The sequence below is a fragment of the Heloderma suspectum genome, chromosome 8 (assembly GCF_057233095.1).
Source record: "Heloderma suspectum isolate Gila_16-S chromosome 8, 16-S_ref, whole genome shotgun sequence".
Taxonomy (NCBI): domain Eukaryota; kingdom Metazoa; phylum Chordata; class Lepidosauria; order Squamata; family Helodermatidae; genus Heloderma; species Heloderma suspectum.
In genome coordinates this window covers 25,398,505-25,412,908 of record NC_139465.1, presented here as the reverse complement: position 1 = coordinate 25,412,908, position 14,404 = coordinate 25,398,505, and the positions used below count along the sequence as shown (strand labels likewise).

Sequence of the window (14,404 nt, the reverse complement as noted above, 5' to 3'; positions counted from 1 at the left end):
ACATAGCATGCAACAACCAGCATATACCAAAGGAATAACATTTTTTAAACCCACCAACAACAGAAGGAAATGGACCTTGGGTTATTTGAAGGCTTAATCCTCAAACAAGCCACTGAGGCTTGAGTGACATGACAAACCATGGCAACCCCCTCACTGGGTTGAATATTCAAAATGGCTGCCTGCACATGCTGCAACCCACCATGGCTTAAATAAGCCACCGTGGACTGCAGCGATTGTGCAAACCAGGTCAGAGAGTGCCACTTTCAAAATGGTGCCATGCAACAGTTCTATGATTTGGAGAAGATTGCTACATGCACACACTCACTCCTGCTGCCCCTCCCCTGTACATCCCTCTTGCCAGACAGCAAGTACAGCAGGGATGTCCTCACTTTCCCTCTGTGAATGCCTCGCCAGCTATTAGAAACTACAGTTGGTCCTTTGTGGACCTCAGAACAGCACCTTAAGTAACAGACATTGAGAACTAGCTTTTGTAGGGACAGAAGCCTACATTTAGTCAGTTGGAAGCAGCTAGGTAGATAAAAGATGCTTTGTAACTGTGAACAGTAGATGCTTCCAGATGAGGCTTTTATGACGCCATTGTTCTGCCTCATTCACAGAATTTTATGGGGGGGGGGGTTTCCAGATGAAATCATCTTCCACTTGTAACCTCCCTATGTTTTCCCACCACTACTTCCGCCTTTTTCCTTACCGCAGAAAATCTGTTAAGGAAGAAAGACAGAACTGCTACACAATGCCTTCCAACTGGTTGCGGTAGGAGCCCTCCATCTGGAAGCACCCAGTGAAATGAGATACAAACATAAAACAGGGTTAATTTAGACCTGACAGCTCTGTCACTGCACCCTCCTTTCAGTTCAAAAAATACAGCAGTAGCAACTAGTAAAACAGAGAAGTATGACCAGATTTCTGGCACACAAAGATATATGACTACAAAACAAAGAAACCAAAGAAAACATGTTAAGGAAAAGCCAAGTCATACACTGGTTGCTGAGAAGCATTAGAAAGTCAGAGCTGAATAGCTAGTTGTCCGATCTCTGTGCCAACCTGAGCAGCCTTGCCTAGAGTGCCTTGGCCTCCAAACAGCTTTACAAGAATCAGCAGATACATGATACTACTCTCTGGCCCACAGGCTTTAATAGTTGCAGGAAAAAATGGTCTAAAATACCCAAAAGGTCAAATGCAACTGTCTGCTGCATTTAGAGGGCAGGGGGAACAAAGAAGACAGACCTTTAGAGAAAAAGAAAAACAGAAAATAAAGGGTGAGAGGATGGGGGAAGGCAGATGCACATCAAAGAGAGCTGAACATCACACCGCACCAAAAACGGGCTAGAGTAGAAGGTCCCAACGCAGAAATCAAAGGTTTTTCTTCAAGTGGCACTTTTGGACCAAAATTTAAAATGCCATCCTTGACATATGTTTACTAAGAAATAAGCCCCACTGTATTCAGCGGGGCTTATTGCTAAATAAGCATGTACAGGACTGCACCCCATAACATGATCTAATCAACGCAGGTCTCTTCGGAAGCAAGTCCCCACCACGTTCAACGGGGCTTACTCCCAAATAAGCCTGTACAGGATCGCAGTCCTAACAGCAATCCTTAAAACAGCTCCCCGCTCCCGCGCCGCAAGCTGGCGCCCTCCAGATGTGCTGGACTGCACATCTGGGGAGCCGTAGTCCAACCCATCCGGAGGGCGCCAGCTTGGGGAGAAAAGGCTGCTTTAACTCTTCTTCGGCACGACAATTCTCCATCCCCAGTCAGCGCCACGGACGCATTCCAGCCTCCGTCGGGCGGGCGGGCCGGCGAAAAGGGGCCACGGCTGAGGCAGTGAGCCTCTGAAGAGGCATCAGCGAGACCTCACCTCCCGCAGGGGCCCAGCCCGACCGCCCCCCCGTCTTACCGCCCGGCCGGTCCAGCTTAAGGATATCCCGCAAGTGCTGAGTCGCGTCCTCGATGTCGATACTAGCCGAGGCCATCGGGCCCCGCCGAGCCCACCTCCGACGACGACGACACCAGCAGCGCCGCCGCCGCCGCCGCCCGGAGAGGCCAAACCCCGACTCGCCACTTCCGCTTCCGCTCCCTGGTTCCCCCCGCAAACGCCACCCTGCCTCCCGGGTTCCGCTTCCCCAAAGAGTAGCGCTTTTGGGGAAAAAGCTTCAAGGCACAAAGGCTTGAAGGGGTCTGTCTCTTCCCTCCCCAGAAGGAAGGGGTCTGTCTCTCCCCTCCCCACGCATTAAGAACGTAAGAGGAGCCCTGCTGGATCAGACCAAGGGTCCATCTAGTCCATCCAGCATTCTGCTCACGGTGTCCAACCAGCTGCCCCCGGGAAACCCACAAGCAGGACATGAGCGCAGCAGCGCCCTCCCGCCCATGTTCCCCAGCAACTGGCGTACTAGTAGCCATTGAAAGCCTTCTCCATGGATTTGTCTAACCCCCTTTTAAAGCCATCCAAACTGGTGGCCACCACCGCGTCTTGTGGAGCGCATCCCATAGTCTGACTATGCGCTGGGAGAAGAAGTCCTTCCTTTGATCCGTCCTGAATCTCCCGCCAATTAGCTTGATGGGATGACCCCACTGGGCTCTAAGCCTTATATTCAGAGGCTGGGGCTAATTTGAGCCGTAAAAGGAGGGGTATAGACGCGTGCGTACTGGAGACCAAGCCCTATTGAACACAGGGAGACGGGCTTCTGAATCAACTTGCCTAGGGGCAGGCTGCGCTCCCAAATTTGCTATGAAATTCTGTCGCGGAAGGCGTGCATGAGTGGGAGTCGTCGCCCGCTGCAGGAATCTCGTCCCAGCCAAACCCCTGTATGTAAACGTATTTGAGCGGGATAGATTGGGGTTGCTGTTGTGTTGGCTCCAGCAAAAGAACTGTCCAAAGTAAAGATGGGACGATCCGGCAATTGAAGGAAGCTTTGAAAGTTTGTAAGCCTCACCTTAGAACATACGAAGGAATTTTGTATAGCAACCATGTGCTTCTTTTACTTCATTACCTTTTGGTCCCACTGTTTACATTTTCTCTGTGTGTACACGTGTACATACCCACACACACATATATGATGTACACACAAAATGGGCAGTATCCAATATTAGTCTAACTGAAGACCCATTCATTTCAATAGGTCTACTGTAAGTATGACTAACACTGGATACAACCCCAACTATCTGTAGGTATACATACACAAATAATCCATCTGATGATACCACATCATGCACCTGGAAGAGTGCTCAGCTTCACAGAAGCTTATGCCACAATAAGGGTGCAATCCAATGCATGTTTAGACAGGCTGGGAGTTGTAGGACTTTTCTGTTTAGACATGCATAGGATTGGACCCTAAATTTCTTAGGCTGCAATCCTAAAAAGTTACTAGGGTATAAGCCCTACTGAACATAGCAGGACTTCCAACTCAACATACATATGAATGTGCTGTTTTTATGCCAAGAGACTCCTGGGTGCTTTCTCAGTCACATTCTAACTCTGCTACACTTCTGTAAGAATCTTGTAATTCACAAGCTTTCCAGTTATGCAAAATACCCATCAGACAATGGTTAAAATGGTTATTTGCAGACAAATAAAGCCATTTTTAATTATAGGTGGTAAATAAGGTTGCTGCTTTTCACCGAGGTTGTTTCTTTGTGAACTGCATGACAGGCAGAAAAGCCAGCATTGGAAGTTCCCCCCAAACTTAGTTGATTTTGGCCTGTTATACAGAGCCTCTGACCAGTGAAAGATAGCAACCCAAAGGATGATAGTTCTGCAGTTAGGCTAGAGGATAACTAATATGTAATCAGGTCTAAAATATTGGCATTAGTGCTATTTATGCGTTAGGAGTTGTTGCTTGCCCACCATATTTGATTCCACAAGTTCTGTGCTACCTGAAATCTTATATTCCTACAGAAATAAAGGTTGATCTCATTATTGCTACTTTGTATGTTATTCTTTTGGTATAAATACATTAATGTCTATGCCAAGTTTTTCTTTAAAGGAGATTGGGGCAAGATCTGTACAAAGCACTGAAAAACACTTCATAAATTTCTGAACACATTTAAGGTTCTATATTGAGCATTCTTAGAAGTTTGGTTAGTTAAGCCAGAACAGGCCTAGAAGTGCTGCGCTGATGTATGGGAAAGTAAACTCAGTTGTAGTACACATGCTTGTGATCCTGAAGACTCTTGGATCAGTTCTTTGCATCTTTAGGCTTTCAGGTAGCAAAGCTGGGCCAGACCTCTGCTCAAGATCTGCTGCCAATCAGAGTACACGATACTGGACTAGATTAATGAAAGTGTCATATCCACATACTACATCCAGGCTCTCTGGCCTGGACTTCTGCCTGGAAGAGCAATAGAGACATCTGTTTGCTGGGAAAAGGTTATTCCACAACAAGATTCCTAGATGGAAAAAGCTCTCCTGAATATGCCCAAGCTTAGAAGCGAATAGCAAGCATTACTGCTATTCCAAAACCCACAAATCACATTTAAGGTTATGACACCCCTTGGGGCCTGTGCCTCAACTGACCTGATTTGTTCTGGTCTGAAGCCCTTGTACATACTTGAAACAAAAGGTTCCCAAGCTGAATTGTACTGTCAAACACAAGATGTATACATGGGCTGCAAAGCATTGTATATTGTGGTGTAGTTACCCTAATATTATGCATTGCAATATATTTAACATGGAAACTTGCATAAACAACCTAGAAAGGCAAGAGAAATAATTTGAACTGAACAGCAGAGTAAAAGGGAATTTTCCTTGTTTATGTGTAACCAACATACATCAACTACAAAACAGGAAACTTACCCTCTATCCACTGGCAATAGGCCCTTCAAGAATTCACTAAGTAGTGAGGATAACTTGAAATTAACAATATTTTACTTGGGCTGGCTGCGTCTTGTTGGGCACCAATCTCTCTCCAGAACATGACACAGAGAATTACTATAAAGTTGAGACAGTGGGGGAAAGCAAGCCACCCCTAACAAATGGCAGTACTATGGTAGTTCACATAAAGTGCTGCCCCACCCCTTTTATCACTAGAAACAGGGAGGTTGAATACAAAGTTATGGCACCAGAGATGAAATCTGCATTCACCCAATACTGTAACCAATACAGATGAAGTACTTGGTTGGCCACTATGAGAACAGAATGCTGGACTAGAGCAGCCTTTAGTCTGATTCAACATGGCTTTTCTTATGTTCTTATGGAATATGGCTGGCCACCTATTAGTATCCTTTCCACTGAAGCAAGGCAGCACCCAGCATTTATTTAACTTCATTTTCACTGTAACTTAAGTTTCAAGGCTTAGCCTTAAAGCAACACTATTTGTCAAAGAATCTTTATTTATACATTTGCCAAAAGGTACAATCTTAACAAGCCAAGATTATACAGTTGATATGGAATAGGTAGGTTGTCTTACTCCACATAAATTCAGCATATGTATTGGCAAAGCCAGTGCTATTCTGTAACCCAAGCTCTACAATATTACCCAAAAAGGTTTGCTTTCCTCCCAATGTATATTAAATATCTGCCATTAATCAGTGTGTAAGATGTCATAATTACCTGAACATGATTTTTTCTAGTGATGCACCTTGAGTTCACAAGCAGATTTTTGGTGCATTTTTGTATAGCCAGAACAAAAAAAAAAAAAAGGGGGGGAATCCTAAGGCTTATACAACTTGTGACCCACCAAGCCTGACACAGCTCTACCAGGAGTTCAAAACCTATTTTTGCTGCTTGTCAGGAATTGCAAAAACAAGAGTTCAAAATCACCCAGCAATCCACATTTATATGGCTGATAGATATTTGATTTGGTAGCTTGATTTGGTAGGTCATAACGTGCGCAGGTCTGCTCTAACCCCACCCCAACATAAGGTCACACTTCGCATTTGTGCGGAAAGAGAATTTATACAACCTTCCCCAATCTGGTACCCTCCAGATGTTTTGGACTACAACTCCTAAGACTCTTGATCACTGACCATGCTGGCTGGGGCTGATGGGAGCTGAACTCCAAAACATCTGGAGGATACCAGGTTGGGGAAGTGATTTATACCATTCTTTTATGAGCAGTTTCTTTAATGAGCAGTTGAATAGCCTTAATCTATTTACACACCATCTGCATTCCCAGATAAGATATTCTATCATCCCTTCCTGTAGCAGTTTATAATGTATTGAGGGTTCTTTCTGCTCCCCGAAACACACAATTACAAGGCAGAAGTGGTTTCCATTAAGGAATGCAGGCTAGATTAACTTTCTCTCCAACTTGGATTGATGGGAGAACACAGCCTATCCTTGCTCTCAGCTAGGCTATCTGAACTGCCTCCATCTGCAGCTTTTCTTTAAGGGAGAACTCTATTCTTCACAGAATGCCACATGCTAATGTTGGGAGGATGAAACCAACAAGATTTGTTGCATATGGGAAATCGTCACATAGGGATGTCAAAATGAATTTCTCATCTGCTTAGCTAAAAAGAGAAATGCCCCCTTCAGACAAAGTGTGTTCCTTGTGAAACTCCTATTTAAGAAATTTTTGTAAGGCATTTTGTTTTCATATGGCTATTAAACACTGCTTCCATTAAGGCCTATACAACATCCAACCCAAAATATGGTATCATACAGTACCATACAATGACCCACTCCCCTAACCATCCCACCAGGTGTGCTGGATAAAATGAGGCCACCTTTTCCCCTCACAGACTTTAAAAAGAGGAAGTATTCTTTCCTCTGTCAACTGCTTTGAAGGCCACACTCCTAAGTAACCTTGGAAATAAATTCCACTAACATCACTGGGATTTCTCAAACTAAACTTGTACACATGCACTAAGACATGGATGCTAATCTAAGCCTCACTGCCCAAACAAGTTGAGTTTATATAATTGGCTCCTGTATTAACCAAAGTCCTTGCAACAAAGCAGCAAACCCGGTGGCATGCACAACCATTTCTCAAGGACTAGAGATATGAGCTGTAGTTTTTCAGAAGCACTGGTTTGCTGGGAACAGTAGCAGTCCTTTGGGATTTTCTGCATAGGAAAACAGCATGAGGGGAAAAAAAAGATAGAATAATCAGTGCAAAGAATCCAAACAAGAACACGCAAGTGATGCTGAAAGTGACTTTCAGGAGAATTGGGCCTTCCAGGGGCTTCAGAAGTTAATTTTTGTATCTGGATAAGCTTGAAAATGCAAATCTTCCTTGCTTTTAATTCTTATACTGAGTTGATGTGTGCCTCTTAGTAGGCACAGATTTGATTAGCAAATCAAGCTCAGATATTCTTTTCCATAACTGAAAATCAAAAGTTTGAGAACTGCAATTTCTTGCTACTTATCAGCATTTGGAACAAAGTACTAAGGATCAGCTCAAGTGCCTAGCATAGCCTGGAAATTGCTCTATTAAGTTTAAAAAATATGCTTTTAACGCCACAGGGCTTGTGAATACAAGACTGCTCAGCTCATATTAACCACCTGAATAAGCATCCTAACAGGATCCAGCCATTCTGAAAAATGTTTCTTCTCCACCTCTCCTAGGCTGTTCCCAGCAAATCAGCTCTGCAGGAAAAGGTCCTTTTCTGGAAAGTTTTCTAAGCAGTTTATAAGTATTGGCACTATTAAAACACTGCTATTGGTGGACAGCGGCTGCTGCTTATTGCAGCAAGAATTCTAGTGGACTCATCCAAAGCAAGCCACAGGCAAGCAGAGAAAGAAGTGTCATTTACTAGTCTCCTGGGCCAAAATTACAGCTCATTTTGAAATAGGTGCACTGTAAGGGCAGAACTCTGTAAACAATTAAAGATGCTGAATGTTGTACTGACTCAGATCTTAAACAAAGGAGAGGCAAATGGTATGAATATGCCAGTCTGGAAATCTTCGAGCGTAGAAAACAAGCCTGCCAGTAGTATATGATGGACTGTTGTTTTAAGGCATGGTCTTCCACTATTCCTGTATAAAAGACTGAAGAAAATGCTTGAGGTTCAGTGTAATGATCCAATATGCAAACAAGTAATTCATATAAATCCATGTTATGATTTTCAGGAGGAGGAAAGGTCTCCTCTTTGAGATATTTGGAGCAATTCTTCAGCAATTAATGCATTTAAGCCTTTAACAGTGACAAGAGGGTAGTACAAAATAGCTATGGAGACTTTTTAAGAACTTCAAACTTATGTCCAGCTATGGATTCCCAGGCCAGTATTCAGATACAGTTGGAGATGCAAGACTCTCTAGTTACAGACTAAACATCCAACAATTTAAACTGTTAGGAAAATTGCATGGTTTTATTGTATAATGTAGCACTGAAACATCTGAACAAAAAAAAAATCAATATCTGAGCTGGATTCAGGTGGCTGTTCTTTTCTTTCCTTTCCTTTTGTTTCTTTGGGTTATTAGAGAAACTTGTCAGTACAGAAACACAACCTTTTGCATTATGGATTCTTCCCGAGGCATGCTGGTAGGTAAAACACACATTTCCCTTGTCAAATGCAGCTAAGTCTAATTTCCCAAACATCATGCACAAGGAACTCTTCTAGTGACACAACATAAACTCTTCAGAAGGGCATGTCACAGGTCTTGCTTGCTTGCCGTGGTGTTGCAGGTTTGTGTATGATATTTGGAATGTTCCATGAGTATGATTAATATCTGTAAGGAGGACAGGAGAAAAGAAAAAGGACAGGTGCCTCAGGGATGCTGTCTCAACCAAAGTTGTGCAATGCTAGCCTGAACATGTCATTGGTGCAAACCCAAGCATCATTGATGTTCTTTAATAGAAATATCTGGTGGAATCCCATAATGGGATCTTCATCGGCCTGTGAAGACAGAATAAAAAGATTTTAGAAGCTCTGCACTGCAGCAAGTATATTCTAGCAGGGAAATTCCTGCAGCTCGTGTCATGCACACTTCTCTCTTGGGCAACAATATTCAGCTTTAATATAGCCTAAGAATCATCACTGCGCTAATGAACAATTCAGGTAGGTGAGATTCTGACATGCATTTTTCAGTCTTAATGATGCAGAATTACAATGGCATGGACAATAATCAATCACTAGAAACCTGGAGGTGTTCCACTATCACTGTAGCATTTACTGCTGTCCTACAGCTAAAATGTATACTTATGGAAGTTTGCAAGTTGTATTCTTTTTGTTTAATAAAACACCTTAGGAACAATCTGAGAAAATAGTTCTATGTCTAAGAGTGTAAGATGAAGTCCGGTTAAAGTCAACAAAATTAGGTTTCACTGTCAGTTGTGTTAACTGGAAGGTTTCTTTCTGATACTTACAAGAGGAGAGTGGTCTACCCCAAGCTGTATTTATATCCAGTTTGCAGTCTGTTCAAGCAGATCTGCTGGGGCAACTCTGGTAATATTTTTGTTTATGATAGAAGCGTGGCTTCCATCACAGTCACCATAGAGTCAACTGACTGTACTGCCTTTGCCTTATTGCCATCTTCTAGAATACACAGAAGTACACATAATTTTCCTTTTCAGTTCCATAGTAGCCTTTTGCACAATTACAAAGGGCTATTAGTAAAGAGAGTCTCGCACACCTATTGTTAGGAGAATAAGGGCGCAATCCTTCGCAGGTTTAGATAGAAAAAAGTCCTACAACTCCTAGTTGTAGGATGTTTTCTGTCTAAACCTGCATAAGATTGCATTCTAAGTGTTAAACATTCTTCAGAAAAGATAAGAGGGAACTGTGGCTATGGCCAGTGCTTCACACAGAATTTGACTATCAAGCCATTCAAAGTATATTGCTTCCTGACCTGAAATGGAAACCTCTGTACTGGCTCTGGAAAACCTACATTTCCATTGAAAAATATAAAAACAGACCTTAAACAATTCTAAGACAATCATTATTCACTGCATGCCTATCCAAGCTCCCACCCCCCAATACACACTGTATAGGAGTCCCACCTTCACTGAGGCTGAAAGGATGCTTCACAAAAGCATCCTGACAGAAACGTGGAGGAGACATACAGAAGTACTTCCTAAGAATCAAGTCCTTTCACAAGCAAGGATTTCACACAATCCCAGCATCTTTCACCCTCATGCTGTACATTCCAGCCTTTTCACTGCTGCAGCTTTAAAACACCAGGCCAACCCCTTCTTAAAAACCCACCTTTTCTGTGAAGTCTTTGGTTGAATCCCTTAATCCTCATCCCTAACTGAAACAAGGCGTAAGTATTTGCAACTGCATTTGGTCCTTGGTTGCTTTGTCATTTCCCTTTCCCATCTTCCCAGCACTGTTACAATTTAGACTGTAAGCTTCCTGGAGCAGAGACCGGAGTTTTTGTTTATGTACTACATGTTCACAGTGCTTCAAAGGTGCTTCAAATATCTCCCTGATCTCAGAGGAAAAACTGCACAGACACACCTGCACTGTAAGTCCTACAACATTTAGCTCAAAATTTTAAAATATAATGAGGTGGATGTTCATTATGAGTGTCCGATGTGTTAAGCAAGCAACTGTGGCATTAAAAAATAATCAGTTACGCTGAATTAATTCTGCAGGAGGTGCTTCCAAGTAAAGGACTCCACCTGCTCAGTGCAGGAGCCACAATCCTGAGAAACAAGCAGGGTTCTCATTCTGCAAACCTGCTTTGGTAACACACAAGCAATGCTCATGCTGTTCAGACTGCAAAATCAACCAGGACACAGGAGCAAGCAGAGTGCTTCTTACTCAGTGAGGATTGTGAAGATCAGAGGTAGGAGGCAGCCAGAAGCTAAACATTGTGGAGTGCTAGCCTGAAGACTTCATTGGTGCATACCCAGGCACCTTGCAAGCTTTTCAACAAAAAGGTCTGATGGAAACCTAGAATTTGGTCATCATCTGCCTGAGCAGAACAGGAGAGAAACCATTACTAATGTGATAGTATCTGAAATACAGAATGCTGGTGTCCCTGCGGGATTCCGTTATGAGTGCACTGACTTCGCTTACACAGAACATTCCAAGCTTGGCCCTATTAACACATGCAGGTACCGCCACTGTTTCTGAATACTTCAAAGGAGAAGCAGTATAAAGAGGTGCTAAGAACAAGCTGGAAAGTTAACAAAACAACTTTAGTCCATTATTATCCTTAACATTTATAGCGTAGCTGTACTTCTTAAAATTAATTGTTTTGCTGGAGGTTTTATTTAACAGGCAAGAAGCAATTCATGTCATTTCATTCACTACAATAAAACTTGCAAAAGCTTCCAACATGCCACTTGTGAGTGAATAACTAGAAGCCAGCAAAATCTAGTTGATGCATCTGTGAAGTTTTGAACATATGAAGCTGCCTTACACAGAGTCAAACTATTAGTCCTTCCAGCCCAGTGCTGTCTACTCTGAGTAGAGCCATTCCAACAGGCTGTGAGGGAGATGTGAAGGAGAACAGGGCCATTCCACCAGCTCTACTGAAATAATTAATTTCCCCTCCTCTTTCCTCCCCATTCCTTTTTCCTTGTGTGTCGTGTCATTTTTTATTGTAAGCCTGTGGGTAGGGACTGTCTTGTTTAATAGAGTATAAGTAAACCATTCTGGGAGCCTTTTTGGCTGAGGAGTGGCATAAATGTACTTCAGATAAATAAATAGCTCTCCAAGACCTTTCCCAACCCTTGTACATGAGATCCTTCCACTGACTGAAGCTGGGATCTTCTGAATACAAAGCATGTGCTTTATCATGGAGCTGTGGGCCCTTCTGATTTTACTATTACTAGTCTGCCTGTGAATAATGAAGTACTGAAAGGTGAGCACAACACTTATTCGAACACCTGTGAAGTAATCTTTACGCTCAGATATATAGATTAGTCTGCTTTCCCATTTTGGGAGCCTAACTGTGCAGAGTATCTTCCCGGATGCCTTGGTCTGCCAAAAAAGACAGGCTTTGTAATACAACAAGTATCCACTGGTTAATGAACAAAGCTACTAGTGATATCACCCTGAGGGTTGTTTTGGACAGGACAGTAAGCAGAAGATACAGGAAGTGCCACCAGCCTGTGCTTTCCCATCTTGCTGGAAATTGTCTGGGAAGATGCACAAAACTGATTTGCGTCAAGAATTAGAAGCACAAGTATGTTCCTTCTTTCCCTTCGCATCACATTTGAAAGAGCTCTAAGAATAATGGTATTTGCTTTAACTTTTGAGAAGAAATCCTTCCTTCCAGTTTTTATATATAACAACATTTGCGCAACCATCTGTTACTACTTTTTATGCAGACTAGGAAACCCATATCCTCATTCTGCAGCTAGCACCAAGAAATCTCTTCCAAGGAGGAAGCTCCGGCAGCAGCTAAAAGATGGAAAATGGGGGAAGGGATATGGAGAGGAATATGTTCCACCTCATTTTTCCTGCTGTTTATGCTTGTCACTGGAGAAAAGGCCAGGCTTCAAATCTTGCAGTAGTGTCACATTCATAGCAGCTTCCAGAAGGGTAGCCATGTGAGTCTGTTGCGGCAAAAGCAAAGAGGCCTGTAGCACCTCAAAGACTAACAAGGTAATTGTGGCATAAACTCTGGGGACTCTAGCCCACAAAAGCTTATGTCATAACAAATTGGTCTTTGAGGCTACATGACTGTTTGCTACTTTTACATTCTTTGCAGGGGGCATCATACACAGTTCTAACTTCTTGAAGTTGGACCACATGTGGAGTGAGAAGATGTCTGTATGCACTCACACATGCCCTCAGACTAAAGAAGTTCCCTGTGCCTGCTTTCAATGGTCTGTGTCAAGGGTCAATATGTTTGTCCTGTGACATGCAGCCTTCGTTCCAAGAACAGTAAAGCTAGACAACTTACTGTGGGTCGTCCAACTGGCAGCCTAAGATTTCTGAAAATACCTCGCAACCCTGCCTGATCACAGCTATGGTTCTTTTTCCAGAACAGGGCATGATAAGACGACTCTGAGCTTGACTCCGCCCAGAGGTTTCGGTTTCAGCGCTTCTGTCAGAGGGCCAGGGCTGTATGTAAAAGCACTGGCCCTGCTTTCCATCAGTTGCAACAAATGAATGGCTTTTCCCCACCAGCCACCATTGATAACATGAGGGCCTTCACACCCAAGTCAAAGTATGTCCCTACTGAACTTTATCCATTTCAAAGGCAATGCAACAGACTAAAGGGAAGGGGGTGACAAGGACCTCTTTGAGCAGGAAGCCTCTCTTGGCAGTTGGCTCTTCCTTGGCCACTCAGCTTCTATGATCCAATCAAAGGCAGACTTGGTCGCTTGAGGTGCTAGAGCAACCTGCCTTGATATGTTAGGTCCAGCTCAGATCTAACTGTCAAACCATGACTTGGCTCTCAGGCTTGCTCATGTTCCCCTCCCTGTTCCAATTCTCTTCCTCCCTATTTTTGACCAACCATAAGGCATAGGAAAGGAGGGCAAGGAGAATGTGAGTCCAATGCCCATTTATAGTAGCCAAACCATAGTTTAGCCATTATATCTGAATTGGTCATAATGGGGCTCTGGATGCTCTTTTCACAGGGCCTGAAATTAAGAGCAGCACCTACCTTAAGCTGCCCAACTACCATACTGAGTATACAGCTGTCAGGTGTGGGCTGATGGTCTTGTGCTGTGATACTGTGCTGTATTTTCTGAAAGGGAAGGCTCTGTAATAGGAAAGAGAAAAATGCTCAGAACTTACAGTTAAGAGGCTCACTGTAAAAAAAAAAACAAAAAACCACCCTCCCTCACTCTTTGGAAAAGCTGCAGTTTCTCATTTTCTATCTAGGTCTGTGGGCAATTTCCCTTTTGTACGTAAAAAAATGTTTACCTAACTAATGAAGGCAAAACAAGAATAAACAGTATTCAATTATAGATAGGTAGATTTATATAAAAACATCAGAATTAGTGTTTCAAACCATGAAGACCAGTTCAACAATGACACAAAACAGAAGTCAAAACTTTGTCTACACTGGAGTATAGGTAAGAATACTACACTTACTTATATCAGATGCAAGACTGACAAACCACTGAGGCCAATTTAATACATTGGTTAATCACTCTTAAATCCACAGAAATCAATGGATTTAAGGGGAATTAACTCTCTGCTGCACTGTGGACTAAGTCAGTGGCAGCAAGTTAGGTTCTCAGATGTAGAAATAGGCTTTGGAAATTGTGTTGTAACAAACACTGAACATTAAAGCCCTTAAAATGCATTCATTCAACTAGTGACCTGCCTTTTGTTTAAAGCAACATGTGCAAGGCACACAGACCAAGTGTTTTAATCAGGCTTCCATGTTTTTGCTCATGACAAGCATGCTGCCGCTTCTGAGTGAGTGACTAGTCTTCCTCCCAACTGTGGAGTTGTGAAGGCTGGGAGTGGGGATTGTCCTGGCAGTTGCGTGGTGATCCCCACCTCTTTTCCAGCTCCACGTCAGGAGGAAGGTTGGTAGTTGTTTGGCTGTTGTGGTGCTGAGGTGTCTGGAGAGCCTTGGCTGCACAG

At 43.1% G+C, this 14,404-nt stretch overlaps 2 protein-coding genes across 6 annotated transcripts in view; both read right to left on the bottom strand.

Moving 5' to 3' along the window:
- The window catches only part of EDC4 (enhancer of mRNA decapping 4), a 44,688-nt gene extending 42,612 nt beyond the window's left edge, over positions 1-2,076 (bottom strand). For both annotated transcript variants that reach the window (XM_084813214.1, XM_084813215.1), the window contains exon 1: positions 1,917-2,076. In XM_084813214.1, coding sequence (XP_084669340.1) covers positions 1,917-1,992 — 76 coding nt within the window. In that variant the 5' untranslated portion in view covers positions 1,993-2,076. The remainder of the gene's footprint in view (positions 1-1,916) is intronic.
- A 3,253-nt stretch (positions 2,077-5,329) lies between these two features.
- The window catches only part of NUTF2 (nuclear transport factor 2), a 32,506-nt gene continuing 23,431 nt past the window's right edge, over positions 5,330-14,404 (bottom strand). For 2 of the 4 annotated variants that reach the window (XM_084813218.1, XM_084813217.1), the window contains 2 exons: positions 13,470-13,568; positions 5,330-8,797 (listed from right to left, as the gene is read on the bottom strand). In XM_084813218.1, coding sequence (XP_084669344.1) covers positions 8,684-8,797; positions 13,470-13,568 — 213 coding nt within the window. In that variant the 3' untranslated portion in view covers positions 5,330-8,683. The remainder of the gene's footprint in view (positions 8,798-13,469; positions 13,569-14,404) is intronic. The other 2 variants (XM_084813220.1, XM_084813219.1) reach the window with 1 other exon arrangement.